At 33.3% G+C, this 18,904-nt stretch overlaps 1 protein-coding gene across 3 annotated transcripts in view; it reads left to right on the forward strand.

The window, feature by feature from the left end:
* The first annotated feature begins 1,691 nt into the window (after positions 1 to 1,691).
* The window catches only part of LOC143232357 (uncharacterized), a 39,175-nt gene continuing 21,962 nt past the window's right edge, over positions 1,692 to 18,904 (forward strand). Inside the window, exons 1-6 of one of the 3 annotated variants that reach the window (XM_076467682.1) lie at positions 1,692 to 1,834; positions 4,177 to 4,277; positions 5,015 to 5,091; positions 14,538 to 14,667; positions 15,497 to 15,607; positions 16,708 to 16,762. In XM_076467682.1, the coding sequence (XP_076323797.1) occupies positions 4,182 to 4,277; positions 5,015 to 5,091; positions 14,538 to 14,667; positions 15,497 to 15,607; positions 16,708 to 16,762 (469 nt within the window). In that variant the 5' untranslated portion in view covers positions 1,692 to 1,834; positions 4,177 to 4,181. Of the gene's footprint in view, positions 1,846 to 4,176; positions 4,278 to 5,014; positions 5,092 to 14,537; positions 14,668 to 15,496; positions 15,608 to 16,707; positions 16,763 to 18,904 lie in introns of all 3 variants that reach the window. The other 2 variants (XM_076467681.1, XM_076467683.1) reach the window with 2 other exon arrangements.

An 18,904-nucleotide genomic window follows, 5' to 3' on the forward strand; every position in this document is an offset into this window, starting at 1 on the left:
GATAACATCACTTTTCGAACTTCATATCCCTAGTCCGATACTTTAACAACTAGACTACTTTTGGACCTTGTATTGTGAAACACAATATAAATCTCACAAAGTTGAAGCAATGCTAAAATTGTATAAATAATATCAGCATACATAAATGCACACTGTTCACGATGGTCTTATATTCAACGAGTTGTTTAAGTTACCACAGTAACCACAATCTTAGCGGAGGAGTTGAAAGTATTGAAACATGTTAGTTTCTGTTTATCTATTTATTTTGTCATGTGATTTCCGAAAAATAAAGACAATTTCTAGGTTAACTAAAAATGTATAAGCATTTTGATTTCATAAGCTTTCATTAAATAATGGGTAGTAAAATTAGTACTACAATGCTTAAATGCTAAAACCGAAATAAAACCGGTTTCTAGCAATATAAGTCCGCAGATATACTACTGTGGTACTTGGGGACGAGGTTTAATCTATTGACACATAAAATTTTGTATAAAAATCCTAAGTATATCTAAGCAATAATTTATTCATATTCCCTATGGCCCCGGCATGGCCTAGAGCGTTAAGGCGTGCGACTCGTAATCTGAGGGTCGCGGGTTCGCATCCCCGTCGCGCTAAACATGCTTGCCCTTTCAGCCGTGGGGGTGTTATAATGTACGGTCAATCCCACTATTCGTTGGTAAAAGAGTAGCCCAAGAGTCGGCGGTCGGCGGTGATGATTAGCTGCCTTCCCTTTAGTCTTACACTACTAAATTAGGGACGGCTAGCACAGATAGCTCTCAAGTAGCTTTGCGCGAAATTCAAAAACAAACACACTTATTCACTATTATGATAAGGTTTAAAATCACGGCAGCCGTTTTTTTTTTCATTTTTAGCTTTTAGCATGTGTAACGTGTATCAAATCATGTTAAGCAGCTTCCTGCTTTTACTTGTAGATATAAGTTCAATGTTGATAGCGTCATAAATATGAATTTTACCAATACTCCAGTAATATGAGTAATTACAGAATTTTTTCCCCACCTCAGGCCAAAAATGACTTAAAAAAGGTCCTAGAGAGGGGGATGTCTTTTTGAGATAATTATTCATCAAAAGACAGCAAAACGTTTAGATGGTAAATTTCAAATTTTTGATGTTCTGAATAATAATTGTTCCATATTGCAGAAGACACAAGTATTAACTTTATAGTTAATCCACACATTTGGAGATCACCAAACATATTTTTATTATTTTTAATCCAGCATGGCCAGGCGGTTAGGGTATTCGACTCGCAATATGAGGGTCGTGGGTTCGAATCTCCATCACACCAAATATGTTCGCCCTCTCAGCTGTGGTCAATCCTTGATAAAATATTACCCAAGAGTTGGCGGTGGGTGATGATGACAAGCTTCTTTCCCTCTAATCTTACAGTGCTAAATTAGGAACGGCTAGCGCAGATAGCCTTCGTGTAGCTTTGCGTGAAATTCAAAACAAACAAGCAGTTATTTTTAAATGTTTTGCATATTTGATAGAAATATAGGAGGGTCCTTCAGTGAATTTCAAAATAAAATAGCATGTGCTTTAGGTCAATAATGACCGCGTAATCCTCCAAAACTATTTGAAAAAACGTTAAACTTTGTAAGACGTGAAGTTAAAATAACCCCCTATTTCTTTCTTTCTTTCTTTTTATGACGAATGAGCCATTTACTCATATTCATGTTTTGCTTTTTGTCTCAGGTTTTGAGTTTAATGATCAGCCGGAGCGGAAGTAAACGAAATACACCTCTTTCAGAAACTTTAGGGTACGGGTGAAAAGTTATTTCTCTCGGTCTCTTTTAATTACAGTTAGTATCTGGTTAACGTAAGTATAAGGTAATATATTTTGATATATAGATTTAACAGTTTGGTTTCGATCCACAAAAGTTTTTACAAGATTTTGTTATACCCAGTTTGACAGATACGAATATTACCATGTAAAAGTTTTAAAACCAAATAAGACAGGCCAACCCTAGTTCAGAAATTAGACACTAATTTGACTAAGACTGCAACATGAGAGTGACTAATGGCATTAGTAATGTTATAATTGTTAGACTTGGTGTTAAGTGAACACAAATATTGCATGGCTTTAGTATATGTTAGTGTTTTGACAACTTCTAATTATTTAGTTGTTGCATTATTGCTGATTAAACTATGTACAATCCTGCGTGAATATGAAACTGTGAGTGTCACTGGGTGTGAACTATTTTTACAAGACCAGCACAATGCAGTTATCGCTACTGCATGATTCATTATATATTTTGATAGTAGTAGTATCAATAATATAATATTAATTTAATAAATCATACCTGGTAGGCCATTAAGCCAAGTTAGTATATAAATATTTTATATTTTTAAGCTATTCAATTTTATCCTGTTCTTGGCTGTCTTAAATTATAGTTATTAGCAACTTTATGGAACTTTTCGAATGATGAGGCAGATGTCATCATAAATATCAATGGGATGCAATGGCAGAAACATGCACAGATGATTCTTCACATATAATAACTATAGCCAGTTTTTACATTGTATCACCATTGAGCAATGACTTCCATGGGAACAATTCTCTAGGATTACAAAACCTGTCAGTGGTATATCTCAAATACTTTTTCTGAGTTTGTTCAAACTTATCATTTTCTTTGTTATCATAATAAGTGCCCACAGCAATTGATTTTCACAACCAACATAGAAAGTACTGCAATATAACTTAGTAGTATAGTTCATCAGAAATAGGAGATCTTGATTCCACATTTAATGGTTATCACTCAACCATATTAGTACAGGTAGGGTTGATTTTATGCATATCAGTACATGGCAGTAACTAAATAATTATTCATTGCTTATAATGATTACATTTGATATATACTACCTTGATAAACACTCAAACTCGATATTAACACTGAGTTTTCATTCTTGAGTTTGATTCAAGCTGTAGGCTCAACATTGCTGCTTTACAGTTTTACCAGTAAACAAAAATTCAGTTGTGTAAATTTGTACCCATTTATAAGACTTTGTTAGCCTCAGTACTCAACAGTGGGAAGATTATATAGATATTAAGGTGATTATGAGTACAGAAATTTTGGTATTGCCAACTAAAACTTCTCTTTGTTTGCATCTTTTAAATGTTTAAATTGTTACTTATATCTAATTTTGAACATTGAAAATTTGCTACCTTTTAGGTGAATGTTTCAGTTTTATTTTGGTTTAATGATAGATTCAACATTAATGATTTTGGCCTAAGCCATCTCTATCTATTCTCTGGTACCCTTAATTTGATTATAATTTTGCAAAGATACTCCTAAAATTAAGGTTGTTATACTTCATTGACTATTTTTTGACACATTTAATTGACAAAATCAATGTATTTGTGTGTGTGTAAAAGTGTGGAACTTTATAGTGATCACTATTTGAAGCTGTACCTTTCTGTAAATAAAAATTGTACCAATAATTTGAAAACTAGCTTCAAATAAAAAAATTACTTATGAAGGGTTCATTATAAATTAATAGCATTTCTTACAACTGTGAGTAGGTTCTTTTTATACTTTTAATGATATTTTGTCTGCTGTTTTGTTAAGCTTGGATAGAAAAGATTTGTTTGTAGGTATTACATTATATTTAATTTCCTTCTGATTTTTATGTGTTTTAAGTAAGAATTATTGAGAATTTTGTTAGTTTTGTGTTTGAAAAATACCAACACATTTTTGTCAAAAAATTATTGTGGTTGCATAATTTGCATATTTATTTAATCACTGTTTATTAAATTTTGTATTTATGTATTTGATATATACTTTATAATGTTTTTTGTCCAAAGTTTGAATGTATTTTAAGACTTAATTATTTAAACCACTGAATTTTGACACTGATGTATATTATTTCCCAAGAATGTTGCTGTCATTGCTTCTGAGTGATAACGAGATATGGATGTACATGTAACTCATTTTTTGATGTAGTAACATGTAAATCTTTAAAGATAAAATCTTATATTTACAGTACATAAATATCTAAGAATGCTATCCATGTTCTTTTATTTTCTGATAAAAATGTGTTGGAATATTTATGTTTACATATTCAACTATGTATAACATAATTTAAAAATGTAACAATAACTTGTCTTTTCTTTGTTATTGTTAGGGTTTTAGCAGTAAATATTATTATTGTAATTTTTAGTCAAAATGTCAATGTGGAAAGCAACTGTTGGGAGAGATGTTAAAGTGAATAATAAGAATAATGCAGATGATGACGATTGGGAGACAGATCCAGACTTTATTGTAGGTGTCGCTCATACTTTGTTTTGTAAATTCAGTTATTAAATATTGTATATGCATGATGGCATTTTATGGGAGTAAACAATTCTGGTTGGTGTTCTATAAAATAACAGCAACAACAAAGGTAGCTAAGTGTTATTGTAGTGTGAAAAGCCTGCAAGAAGTTGAAACTAATTTTTTAGCTATTGTATAACAGCATGTTAATTTTGTAAATGTTGAATGGTAAAGAGCAAACACTGAATTATTAGTAACTTGAGATTAATAGGAAACTAATTGTATAAGTATAACCAATAATAATTTGCAATTAATGTACATCTATTGAAAATAATAGTGTAATGATGAACTGACTAGCAAATAATGTTAAAAATAAATAAGTGAAACAACACTTTACTAAATAAAACTGCTTTATGCCAGTTGTATAAATGAAATTAATTTGGTGCCAAAAATAAATGCCTAATATTACATCTTACTTTGTATAGTATTGCTATCATATAGATGTAGAAAGTAAAACTTCAGATATAGTGCAAAAAAAAAAGTTTACAGATATACAATGAAATGACAATAGCATATTGGTTCAGTAAGTTATATAGTATAATACTTTAGTTCAAATTAAGAATGCAAGAACAATAAGTTACAAATAAACTAGGGGTGAAAGTCACTTCTTTAATGCATAATTTAATTATAGAGTGACGAACCTAAAGTAACTAAAAGTTAAAACTACAATAAATTCTGTTTTCTAGAATGACGTAACTGAAGAGGAACAGAGATGGGGCTCTAAGACTATTGAGGGATCTGGCCGTACAGCTGGTGCTATTGAGTGTGTGAAAAAAATTTCTCTCTTTTGTTGTTTTCTGCTCAGTTATAATATGTGATGTACATAGCCTTGATCTGTAATTTAATTGTTTAATCACAAGCAAGATCTATTATGCACTATTCTTTAATAAATTCACATTGGTTTATGAATTAAGGAAGTTCTTACAAGTAGAACAGTGTTGATTTTGTTGTTGCTTGTTAAACTTTGATTTATGAAAAACAACCAAATTTGTCAGAATTGGCACTAATTTTAGAAATTATATAAAGCAGGTTGTGAAAAAGCATCCCAGAGAAATTTATTTATTTGGGTTCTTTGAAAGATTATAATAACAATTTTGCTAAAATTGTACTGGAATTCACATTATTATATCATGTTTATGAATTTATTAAAATGCTATTATGAGTTAAAATATGTTCAAGAACACTTAATGCTATAGGAAGCAATGAAGTTCTTGTGATTTAATTTGTAAGATTTTGTTTAAAAAAAAGAAGACTGATTTGCATTAAGAATGTTATTAAGGTGATCACACATGGTTTGATATGTGTTTCAGATTTTTACATGTAAATGAAAGTAATAATGTGATACAATAAAACAAATTGAAAAGCAAGTTACTCTTTACATTTTGTTGACCTGAAATCTTGTATATATGATATATTTTCTCAGATACTGCAAATGCAAACTGTTTAAGTTGTTTTGTACTATCATGGAAATACAAATGTGGAAAAGAATTTGTTAAATTTATGTAAGGCAATAAGCCATATTTAATTAATTGATTGTGCTGAAGAAAAGGTTCAAGAAAATTCTCTATCATAGTCCAAAAATATGTATTTCATTCCTACAGTTTTATTATTCCTGACATATAAGTATTATAGTGGCCATTTTTAATTTGCCTCCTTTAAAAAGATCAGACAAACTAAAACTGTAAAAATAGAATATTTTTACATAGCTACATATCTTAATCTTCTAATTTCATAATGTTCTGTGGTCAGAAAGTAGGAATTGCATAATAGTTTTCCTTGTGGTTGATTGTTGAAGTGCATCTTCAAAGCTGTTATTTGACACCAATGTTGAGATGATTTTTGTACATGCACCAAACTGTGAATGAAATTCCCAACCCCTATGCATATTAATGTGTACTGAATTGGTCTGTGCTTCAATTAGCATTACACCATAGCTACTCACATGTTCTACTGCAGTACTTCTTCTGAGCCCACCGCTAGTTCTACGCTAAAATGCAGTGGGCTGAGCAGATAGCCCTATGTGGCTTTGCTATACGAAACACACACAGTACTTCTTCTGAACATATTGTATGTATACAAATGCTATTTATTTTCTTAGCATTACAAATGCTTCAGACCTGTCTTGTTTTCATTATAAATCATGGAAATTTTACACTTATTTTAAGGTTTTAGTTAACATTCAGAATGTTTTCTTTCTTAGAAAGATACTGTATTTACTAATTTCAATTAGAATTTTTGGAAAAAATTATCTTTATAAATTTAAATAAAATTATGAGATTTGGGACATGTAACCCAGGGTTTCTGATATTGTTTCTCTGACAGAAATATTCTCTATCATTATTTACTCAGTTTGTATTTCAATAATTAGTATCAATTTCATTATTACATCTATGACCTCAATGTTTTTGTTTTTTTAAAATCTAAATAATTCTTAGTTACTAAGCGTGATAAATTAATGAAATTCTACATATCAGTGTACTTATTATTTTTTAGTATTCAACTATATATATAAATCCTAAAAAAATTTTGATATGCTTTACATGTGAAATTTTAAAAGACTTAGCAATGAATGCACAGCAACTTGTATATTATACCGAGCTGACTGCAAGAGGGTGAAGAAGAAAATTTAAAAAAAATTTAAATTGTTTCATGGATCAGCTTGACTATGAATTTGCACATTTGTGAGTTTGACATCTACTGAGATCCTGGCATTCCAAAACATGAGTGATTTTTTATAATTTAAATATCAGTTGGAGGTATTTTAATAATGTTTTGATGACATGTCAAGCTGTTTTAAGCAGTTTCTTTTGCTTCTGGTCCTTCCTCTCATGTTGAGGGACAAGTGATCCCATTTTTATATTTTACTGCTTTGTGTACACAGGTACATGACCCTTTTTCTTCATTTTTTTTACTGAATCTGAGATCATCCTGCTGCATAATCTCTTGGTGTGGATTCTTGTACGTGGTGAGGGGACCTCACAGGGAAGGTTCTGTTCTTTCAGTTTACCTCCTCTGGGATCTAAACATCCACACATATGTTTGCTGTGTGTGGTGACTCATGTAGGGGAGGAAAGGATCCTGGTGGTTGAGGGGCCCAACCCAAACACACCACTTTGGCCTTGAATTCCTGTAGACAGGTCACCTTGGGGTGAACCTCCTTGGGTCAGTTGGCTGGTCCATTTGGGCTAGGGTCAACCAAGTACTAGTATTGGATGTTCTCAACAGGTGTAGTGGACATTGTATCTGATACTGGTGTTTGGGTATATTGCTCACGAAACCCTGGCGTTGCTGCAGTGTCCTTGTTTGACACTGCAGTGCATCCCCTCGTAGGGCTTCATGGTGAGTGGGGTCAGTGGGCACTGAAGTATTCCTTTTTTTTTATTATGGATCCTCAAAATAAAACTTAAATAAAATAGTGAAAAAACAGTCCATAGGTAAATGATCACGTCTTGAAGATTCTGAGCAGCAATCTTCAACATCTGTAACTCCTGTTGTACCTCATTTTCTAATATGACATTTTCTTTTAGACAAACCTTCAGGGCAAATGTCTTTCTTTTTCGTTCAGAAGGGACTAGAGGGACTTGCTGGTTCTCCAAAGTCAGTAAAGAAGCTTCAATCTGGTGATATGTTGGTGGAAAGCATCCATATCTCAACACACTGAACTCCTTTTGCATTCAAAGGCAATTTGAGATATACCTATTGTGGATACACCTCATGCTACTTTGAATTCTTCACAAGGAGCTGTTGTTAAGAGGGGTTTAAGGAACATCCCCGAGTCAGAGATTCTCGCTGGTTTAACCACCCAAGGAGTTTCTGCAGTGAGGCATATCTCCACTTGCAAAGATGGAATTATGATGCCGACTAGTGTCCTCATTTTGACATTTACATCATCATGTCCACCTGCCACCATCAAGGTGGGTTATCTTAATTGCAGGGTATGGCCATACATTCCAAACCCTCTCAGATGTTTCCAGTGAAAGTGGTTTGGTCACTCAAAGACATCATGGTTCATTGACACATACTCATTGTGGTGGCAAGGACCACAATGCCTATGAGTGTGAAATGGACCTTCATTGCATCAATTGCAATGGCTCTCACCTGTTCTATTTTTGTTCTTGCTCTAAATGGTTGGAAGGAAAAGAGGTGCAGCATTTGAAAATGATTCAAAATGTTACTTATTCTGAGGATCGAAAGTTGCTGTCCACCACTTCATTTCATCCTAGACGTATCCTGCTGCACTTAGTTCCACTACTACAGTGGGAGTGCAGACGGATCTCTCTGTGCCTCCAAAACAATTGTTCTCAAACTAAATGAAAAGTCTTTTGACCTCCATGGTTAAAAACGTTGAGTTGACTTCAACATCCATCTCTGTCCTTAACATACATTCCAGCAAATCCCAAGATCCATCTCCTTTGATTTCAGGTATGGGCATTTCCACAGGTACATCTTCTCCCACCCCAAGATACCAAATGATCATTTGTTCACGTCCTCAGTCACTAGAATTTTCTTCGAACATCAAAGACCTGCCTGATTCACCCAAGGCAGGATCCATGAAGGTTGATAGACCTCCGTCAAATAAAGAGAGTAAAGAAAAAGGATGTGGTTGTAAACAGAAGGGGTCTCCATCCACTTTGTCTACACGTAAATGATCTGAATGACATCAAAACACTGATTGTTTCCTACTATCCCATATGTCTTTCCTTACAGTAAACCTTTTAAAACCTGCCAATATAGTCACCTTTTGGTGGTTTTATTTGTACAGAAATGACAGGCTGTGTGATGGATGAGTGCATGGAGGGGTGGCACTGTTGGTTGATCAGCATGTGCCCACTCTGTCTTGACACACCCTTGGAGGCTGTAGCCATCCATGTTTCCTTGGGTCATACCATCACTGTTTGTTTTCTCTATCTGTTACCTGGAGAAACCTATGATCAATCAGACCTTTATGCTCTCATTGAACAGTTGCTGTCTTCCTTTTTAATCTTGGGAGACTTTAATGGACTACATCCCCTATGCGAAGTGCTGATATTGATGGTAGGAGTCGCTTTGTAGAGCATATGCTCTCTGATCAAAACCTTTCTCTTTCCAGTAGCTGTTCTTATACTTATTTTCATGCATCTAGTCAGTCCTTTACTGCTATTGATCTCTCAGTTTGCTCCCCTTCACTATTCTCCCACTTTTCATGGAGGGTTGACAATAATCCAGGAGGCAGTGATCATTTTCCTGTAATTTTGAGAGGGACTGGCTGTGGTCAATTCCACCTGACCTGCATGCTGCTGTGGAAGCTGGATCAAGCAAACTGGACCTCTTTCACTGCTATCACAGAACTTGATCCTGCCATCGTCTGTAAGCCATCAATAGATGATGGTGTGGCAGCAGTAACTGACTGTATTATACAGGCAGCTGCTGAATGCATTCCTAAAACCTCAGCACCTTTTCCACGATATCCTTGTCTGTGGTGGAATCCTTTCTGCCACATGGCATGGAAGGCTTAAAATTGGGCCTGTTATAATTTTTGTAGGTATTCCACACTTTCACGCCGCATCACTTTCCAGTAGGCCCGTATACATGCTTGGTGGGTAAGATGTCAAAGCCAGAAGGAATCTTGGATTAAGTTCGCAACCAGCATATCTTCTACCACCATTTCCAGAGTAATAGGGGACAAGATTTGAAAGGTCAGTGGGCAGTGTAATTCTATCCACCTCACAATCTTGTGCTGTGATGGCCAGGAAATACCTGATACCCAGAGCATTGCTGATACTGTAGGTGAATGTTTTTGCTGGGCATCTAGCTCTTTTGCTTCTTCCATCACATTCTTAGCCATCAAGACTTGGGCAGAGAGATCACCTTTTTCCTTTCAAGCTGATTGTCTCTATGACTATAATTGCCCCTTTACACTGGTGGAACTCAAACTGGCCCTTCATCGGTCTGGCAGTATATTGGTCAGATCTGATGATATTCACTTTGAAATACACATCATCTGTTTTCTGCTTCTCTTGCTATTCTTCTGATTGTTTTTAACTGGATCTGGCAGGAGAATGTTTTTCCTCTCTTCCACCATTTGGGGAGCAGATCGATGTTCTATGCTAAAGATATATTGTACTCTTATTAGATTGAAACTCAACTATGGATCACTGGTCTATGGCTCTGCCAGGACCTCAGCCTTAAAGATGCTGGGCCAATTCATCATCAAGGACTTCGGCTCTGCATGAGGGCTTTCCACACTTTTGCAGTTTAAAGGTTATATACAGAGTCTCATTAACCTTCTTTGCACCTCTGCTATTTGCAACTGTCTTTACTATATGCTTTGAAACTTCATTCCTTACCAACGAATCCAACCTGGGGTTGTGTTTTCCTTCCTTGGTGGGCTATACTTTTTTAGAACAGATGATCTGCCATTGCTCCTTTTGGCCTTTGTATCCAGGTGCAGTTGGATGAATTGGGCCTGTCCTTGGATAACATTGCTGTATCCACTGGTCAGCCCATCCCACCATGGCTTCTTACAGTTCCCAAATGTCACCTATCTTTAAGTCATCAGAGTAAAGCAGACACTTCCGATTGGAAATACTGTCTGTTATTTGCTGAACATCTTTTGAACCATCCTTTCATTTCTATTTATACAGATGGTTTGAAATCAGATGACTATGTGGGTTCTGCCATGGTTTGTTGTGGTTTGGTGGTTGTGTGCAGAATCCTTTCTGCAGTTTCTGTGTTTACTGCTGAACTTTATGCCATTTCTCTTGCCCTGGATCACATAGAAACTAAGCAGTACTCAAACTTCACTGTTTATACTGACTCACTGTACTGATCTTGGAATTGCTTCATGCTAGATCACACTTGGTTCTCTCCAATATTTAAGACTGACTGGCCCATTTATCTTTAATACCTACTTCTATACAGTTTTTCTAGATACTGGGCCATGTAGATATTTGCAGGAAATGAGCTCTCTGACACTGCAGCTAAATCCATCTGCTCTGGCACTATCACTGCTGTGACTGTTCCATGCATGGACTATGGTCCTGTATTCAAGGCTCAGCTGCATGCCAGTTGGCAGTCGACTTGGAATGAGAAACATCAAAACAAACTTTTCCAAATAAAACCCTATATTGGACTTTGGCCATCTTGCTTCCGTAAGGATTGGAAAGAGGAAGTTGTTTTAACTAGACTACTCATGAGTCACAGTTTTTTAACTCATTGTTTTCTTTTATCTGGAACTGATGCACCAGTATGTAGTCTGTGTAACTCTTAGATCACAATAAGCCACATTTTACAATCTTGCCATTGTTATGACTCTATGATGATACAGTTTTAAACATTTTCTGTCCCAAAGTTTATCCATAACATTAGACAGTATTATTGGTGATGGTCACGCACTCTATCACCTTGGGAATGTTTTTGGTTTTTTTTAAAGGCCATTAAACTTTTTAATGCTATTTAAGTTTTTTAATTTATACATTAGACCTCTTTTTAATGTGATTCCCTTTTAAGAGTCAAAGTACATCCAGTTTGATTTGAAATTAGAAAATGGCTATAACGTCATATAACATGAAACCAGGACTGGAAAGGCCAACTTCAGGTGACTAATGCTGCTGTTTGAACTACTCATTAGTCATGCTGTTGAATTATAATAATTAAAATTTTTCCAGAAGTCTTATAAAACTTGTATTACTTTCTGTAATTGGCCATAACGTCAAGTAACTCAAAAGCAGGACTGGAAAGGCCAATTTCAGGTGACTAACAGTGGTTATTGAACTGGTGAGTTATGATAATTACAGTTATGCTACAGAAAGTTCTTTACAACTTGTATTACTGTAGTTTTTCTCTTAAAGCTGTAGATTAGATGTAAAAATTGGATTTATTGGTATTTGTTTCTAATTTAAAAATTAATCTTTGCCTTGTTTCACCTTAATTTCCTGTTATGAATTTTATTAATTTTACTTTAATTTTAATTTTTTACCAGATGTTTAGTGCAGATAGTATGGTTGCTTTGTGCCATAAAACACCAAACCAACAAATCAACCTATTTGGTGACTCTTTTCACCACCAAGTTTTCACTTTTTCTCTGTTCCTAGTCCATAACTCTGCAGTTCTGATTGTAGATGCTTTGAGCCAGAATTGATTGAATTTCCTCTTGAATGTTTTTCACTCTCTTATGTGTCTTCTCTGGTCATTTCTGTTTCTTTGTCCAGTTCTTATGTGCCTCTTCTGAGTCTTTTTAATCAGTCATTCTGTTGATCTGGTTCCTTTGTTTAGTACTCAGGGCTCCTACTTGTCCTCTATTTGAAGTTTTGAGCAACTCTTCTATATGCCATCCTTCTTTAAAAATGTATTTCTTCTTGCTTGTGAGAGATATTCACAAACATCTTTGCCTTTGATATCTCCAATGCTATTTATCACGGGGATAGGTTGATTTTATTCTCAGACTGTTCCTTTCTTCCAAAAATTGGACTGGCTGGAGGGCTGCTTGGATGTTTCCCTTATCACACTTCTTTCTCTCTTTTCTGTATATGGTCACATTTATCTACTTTGTCCTATTTTCTTGTGGGATTCTTCTTCCTCTCATGACATTTCTGCTGTTTTGATCAGATGGATCAAATAGTTCATGTAGCTAAGTTTATTCCACAATGGAGGATTACACTTGTTGTTTTTGCATGTGTGTCAACTTCCATAAAGATTTTCATCTCATGGCATATCTTGTCTCTGGCTTGTGTTGTACTCTGGATGATGAGTTCTTGTCAGGTGGATTTGTAGATGATGCCAGATGCCTTTGTGTCACGTTTCTCACAACATTATGGTTGTCTGCTTGTGGTTTTTCATTATCTTCCATTTGCCATTTTCCAGTTATATACAGAGGATATAAAACTGTGATTTATTGATTATTATTATTTTATTTTTTAAGCCCCCACAACTACCATGTTATTAGCTTTGTAACTATATACTAGAGATATTACAACCTACCACATGGGTGGTGTTGCCTCATGGGGTATACATTTCTTTTCTAAAATCCACATCAAGTAGAGGATTAAAGATAGTGTTAAGCTCATCTCTGCTGGCTCAGTGTCTGTTGCTGAGATAGAGTTTTCTGCTAGATTGTTTTGGCAGTGTGTGTATATATATTTTCCAGGTTGTACTTCAAGAGAAAAGTAGAAAGAAAAACATGATCCTATCCACACACCTGGCTACAGTGTGGGACTTTTTGCAGATGAGATGATTTCTGTTTTGTCAGCCTACCTTTTTAGTATTCACCCTTTTATGATTCTAGTTTCATATAGTGTAGCAGAAGAACCTTTGTTTCTTCAGTCCCAAGCTACTGGGATGATCAGTATTAAAAGTTTCCCCTTGATTCAGTGTAAATACAAAAGTATGGGACTGATTGGATGTTCCCATCAATCAGAATTAGGGCTAAGGTTTTACCTTTCAGTGCAATATGGGCCATCCCCTAGACCTAAGGCAAGATCAAATTTTGTGCATCTTAAGGCCACTTTAATTTGTTCAGAAACATTTCATGTTTATACATGATTGATTTAAATGAAGGTTTTGCTAAGTTTATGTGTAATATGATCAAGCCAAACTGATGGAGTCAAGTTTTGAGTAGTAAGTTTGGGAACTGGGTGTGTAAGAAAGTGTAAGTTCAATGTATTTTTCTACACTACATACCCAGAGTCTTCTGGTTATAAATGAAATGATTCATACCAGCATCAGTTGTATTGAATCGTTCAACACTTTGTAACAATTGTTATGCTAAAGGCACATGCTAGAGAAATAATAAGTGGCTTGTAGCTTAGGCTTCTCTACATTAAATGTATGGAATTCTTGTCACAGCACAGGTGTTGCTGTGTAAAGTCATGTAGTAAGGGTGCCTCAGGTTTGATCTGATCATGAATGCCTAAACCACTTGTATACCAAGATGTTTAATGTTGTTACTACAAAGTAACAAGAGGGAATCTTTCATGTAAGATTAGAGTAAATTAATCTATAAACCTAGAACATGGTTAAATACATCAGTCAAAAGGGTTTGACTTCTTGAGACCAAAATGTAATTAGATCTTAAATTGGTGAAGAGATGTTGTGGCTGCGAGCTAAAGCTTGTAGTTGGAAAACCTTGGAGCCGTTCTATGAATTACTTTTCTGGGGGTAAAAAAGTAGTGAATAAAACCTGTGTTTCAATAGATCTTTGGAAAGTACTTATTGTTTGACTTTTAACTGCAGCATTGCTGATTTGAGAGCAAGGGTCACTCAAGATGATGCTGATTTCAAGAAGAAAGAAATGGAGTCAGGGCCCAAGGCTTCATTTGGATATGGGGGAAAGTTTGGTGTACAGCAAGACAGAATGGACAAGGTGATTAATTATTATAAAACTGTTACATTTTACTTAAGTATAATATTAATTTTAATAATGTATAACCAAGAAACTAAATATTTAATGCTACTCAAACATTGTAATGGCACTTTTACATAATGATATGCAAATAAGTTAATAAATAACTGAACTGAAAGAATTTATTACATAAGTAGTTCATAATTTTATCATATGCAACTGATAATTTTAAAATCATAATTTACGTGTGAAGCTAATTGCTGAAATATTTAAACCCAAAGCTGTGAATTCAATAACCTTTTTTTTATTAGCTACAAATTTATAATTGAGTATCTCCAGTAAACAAAAAAATCATAATTAAATAGATAAAAAAAAATGAGTAGTTGAATAAAATGAAGTCTCATTCAGTATCAGTACAAGGTAACAAGTTATCATTCGGTATTAGTACAAGGTAACAAGTTATTCTTTGGTTTTTGTGAGGTTTTTCTTCACAATTATGAGGTTGAAAAACAACTCAAAACAGTTTACTTGCTTTTTGTTAATATGAGTTCAGTGTGAGTGTAAGTGATTTCTTCTCGTTAAATCTTTACTGCTTTTCATGTGCTAGGAGATTTTAAATTATGGTTTTACACTTACTTTGCTAGAACTTCCTTCAGACACTGTAATTCAGTGTCTGATAAAATTTTAGTGAAAAAATCACAGATTTTCTGGGTGTTATGTCATTTTTATAATGTATTATTCATGATGTCATAACTAACAAAGAAATGTAGGAAATAACAATCTAATAGTAAATTTGTTTTCTAGAGGTTTAATTAAAAAAATAACCCACTGATAATATTTTTGCATACAGTCTGCTGTAGGACATGACTATGTAGCTAAAGTGGAGAAACATGTGTCACAGACAGATGCTGTTAAAGGGTTTGGTGGAAAATATGGGGTGCAAAAAGATCGAAAAGATAAGGTAAGTTTGAAGGAAAAAATTAAATATCTAGAACTTTTTATATAATTATTACATATTTGTTTTACTGAATAAATCAGTGATATATTTATAGTATACTATTGTATAGTGCCCGGCATGGTCGAGCACGTTAGGCGTGCGACTTATAATCCGAGGGTTGCGGGCTCGCATCCCAGTCGCACTAAACATGCTCGCCCTTTCAGCTGTGGGGCATTATAATGTGACGGTCAATCCCACTATTCGTTGGTTAAAGAGTACCCCAAGAGTTAGCGGTGGGTGGTGTTGACTAGTTGCCTTCCCTCTTGTCTTACACTGCTAAATTAGGGATGGCTAAGGTTTCTCCTCCTGGTTGGGGGTTGTGTGGTAGGCTAACAATCTACTCACTTAAAAAACCAGCCTATTAATGAATCTGCAAGAGATTGCGGCCCTATGTTCCTTCATGGAATCAAGAGGCATAAATAATAATATAATACTATTGTACGATTAACTAATGATTGTATATTGCTAATACCCTAGGATTTCTCATACTATTAAGATTGGTTTTGGCTGTAGAGTTGATGGTAATAACGTTTATTAATTATGTATTTTAGTTAAGTATTTTTTGTAGTGTTGAGAATGATGCAGTTGCAGTCTTTGTAAAATTCCAACCTGGTTTAGATTTCACAAAATGTTTAACTAATTTAATTTATATTTGGCTGATAAAGTTTTGATTACTATAACTTATTAAATGGTAAAAGGTGTTAGTATGATCCTGTATATATTTATTGAAAGTTAGTGGAGAATATTTTGTTTGACTTTGTAGGAATCCACTTTTTATTTTTCATGAAATTTCTGAACATATTCAAATATATGGGTGCTACATGTAGATTGTAATTGCAAAAAGAAAGTTTTGTTGAAATACTCATTTAAACATTAGTATTTTTACTTTTCTTCCAAAATAGATACCCTAACAAAACACCTTGTAAGTAGCTGCTGTGAGTTTGAATAACAGTACTACAGTGTAGTTAAAACTTTATGGGTGTATAGTTTTTTTTAATCATATAATAACACAACAGATTCTTTTAAATATGAAATTAGAGAATTCATCTTTTTTATTAATGCAGTCTGCACTTGGATGGGATTATCATGAAAAACTGGAGAAACATGCTTCTCAGAAAGGTGAGAGAAAGGTTTATACTTGATTTACATTTGTGTGTGTATATATGCATATTTGAATCTCATCACTTTCAAAAGATTGACTTGTAACTGAAGTAATTTTCATAATCCCTAAAAATACATATATGTTGAGTCCAGTCCAGCATATTTTACTTATATTTTTGTGCAATTATTATTTTTATATCATATTTATAATATGATATCAAATAATAATTTATAATGTGATATAAAATAAAATAATGAAAAATGAATTTCATAATTTTTACTTAGCATTTAGTAGTAGGCTTTGTGAATCATTACAATTAATGAAATTTGAATGTAGTAATTAACAATATAAACTCCACCCTCCCTGTGTAATTTTCTCATCATTGAACATTTTAGTCCCTTTACAGTCATATAATTACCATCTTTAAATTTCAGATTTTCTATTGATAAAAATTTTCCAAATGGTTAACCTTTCATACTTCAGTCTGTTATGGAGAGATGTTTTAACTCATTTCATACAACAAATACACAAATAACAAAAATACTAAGTTAAATGCATGTATGTGCTGTATTTATTTTGGATATTAAAGAATTTACTAAAATGAAATGAGATCTTTCTCTTCCTTCTTTTCATGTCTAAAGCTGTTTGAGTGAACTTATTTTTTAAATTCATCATAATTTCTGTGATAATAAATATTTATTTTATTGTGGATAAGTAGTTTTTATTTTACAGTCATAAATATAAACAAATTTGGTATTTGCTTGTTTAACATAAATTCAGTGTAACAGACTCTTGATAAGAATTTTGATCTGGAAAAGAAGAATCTATTTTAGCATGCTTGATAAAGTCCATAATTCTGATTCTTTTTGGTCTGTATTTTCAATTAAATATTTCAAAGAAGCAAGTACTGAATTAACACTTATCATGAGCTTAGTCAATTTGACCTAAATCTTAATCTTAAATTGACCTTTAGAGTTTCCATGTAATTTTTAATATGTTTTGTGTATCTTCATAACCTTTTAAACCTTAAATAAGCAGTACAAGTCTTTTATACAGAAAATATTAGAATATTTAATGAAATATTTTGTTTTAAAAATTCTTTGTGAATAGACAGAGTCAAAATCTAACTGTTCTAAGTGCATAATAAGTTTTATATTATGATGAAAAACACTTTCTTTTATCAGAAAATTGTGAAATTTCATTTACATCATCTGTATAATTTTATCAATAAATTTCAAATATTTTAACAATGAAACTTCGTTTTATTTTCTCTACCTTAATTCTATATGCATTTGATCAAGTTGACTGATTTTGTAACCACCATAGAAAAATATGAAATAAATCTAAGTTATCCCTTTTTCTTTCTAGAGTGACTTAAAATTGAAACATGAAACAACTTTTATTTATTTTAAATAGCTTACAGCTGGTATCATCTATTTGGACTTAAATTTTATTGTTTCATTGCTTTTTGAACTGTAACTGATAATTCGACCATACAAGTTATAAATCACTCAGCTAGATGTGTAACTGTTGTTACCTCATTGGATTGTGTTTCTTATGTGTCTGTCTTGTGAAAATTTGTTTTCTTTATTTTTCTTCATTTAACATAAATTTCTAATTTTTAAACTTCACAAACTTTATAATAATAAAGAACACTCATGTAAAATGAGAAATAGAATACTTATTAGGTTTGTTTTTTTTACTATAAATTGTCAATAAAACTTAATCCTACTTTTTTATTTGTAGTAATTGTATTACTACACTAAAAAATTATTTATTTAATTAAATAATGCATCTAATAAAACAGAAAAATAACACACAAAAAGCAGATAATACCCTATAAATCTTAATTTTCTGGATTGCTAACTATGTGATAAGAGCCATTAAAAATTCAGCTAAGCTTGTTGAGGTGTTTTTTATGAGACTATAATTTGAACTGGAAGCCAAATAGATAAACAGTGTAATGTAATGTCATTCTAAAACATACCATCTACAGACAGTATAGCTATTTTTGGACATTTGCTTTGCCTATCTAAGCATTTGTCTTGCATGCTCCAGTATTTTGTGCCAAACTTAAATGCCACTGGCAATATCTAATTTGCAGATTTATTCACTCTCGCTAGTGTGCCCTCTATTTTAGTAATGTATATGAGCACATC

The sequence above is a fragment of the Tachypleus tridentatus genome, chromosome 11, assembly GCF_004210375.1.
Source record: "Tachypleus tridentatus isolate NWPU-2018 chromosome 11, ASM421037v1, whole genome shotgun sequence".
Classification (NCBI taxonomy): domain Eukaryota; kingdom Metazoa; phylum Arthropoda; class Merostomata; order Xiphosura; family Limulidae; genus Tachypleus; species Tachypleus tridentatus.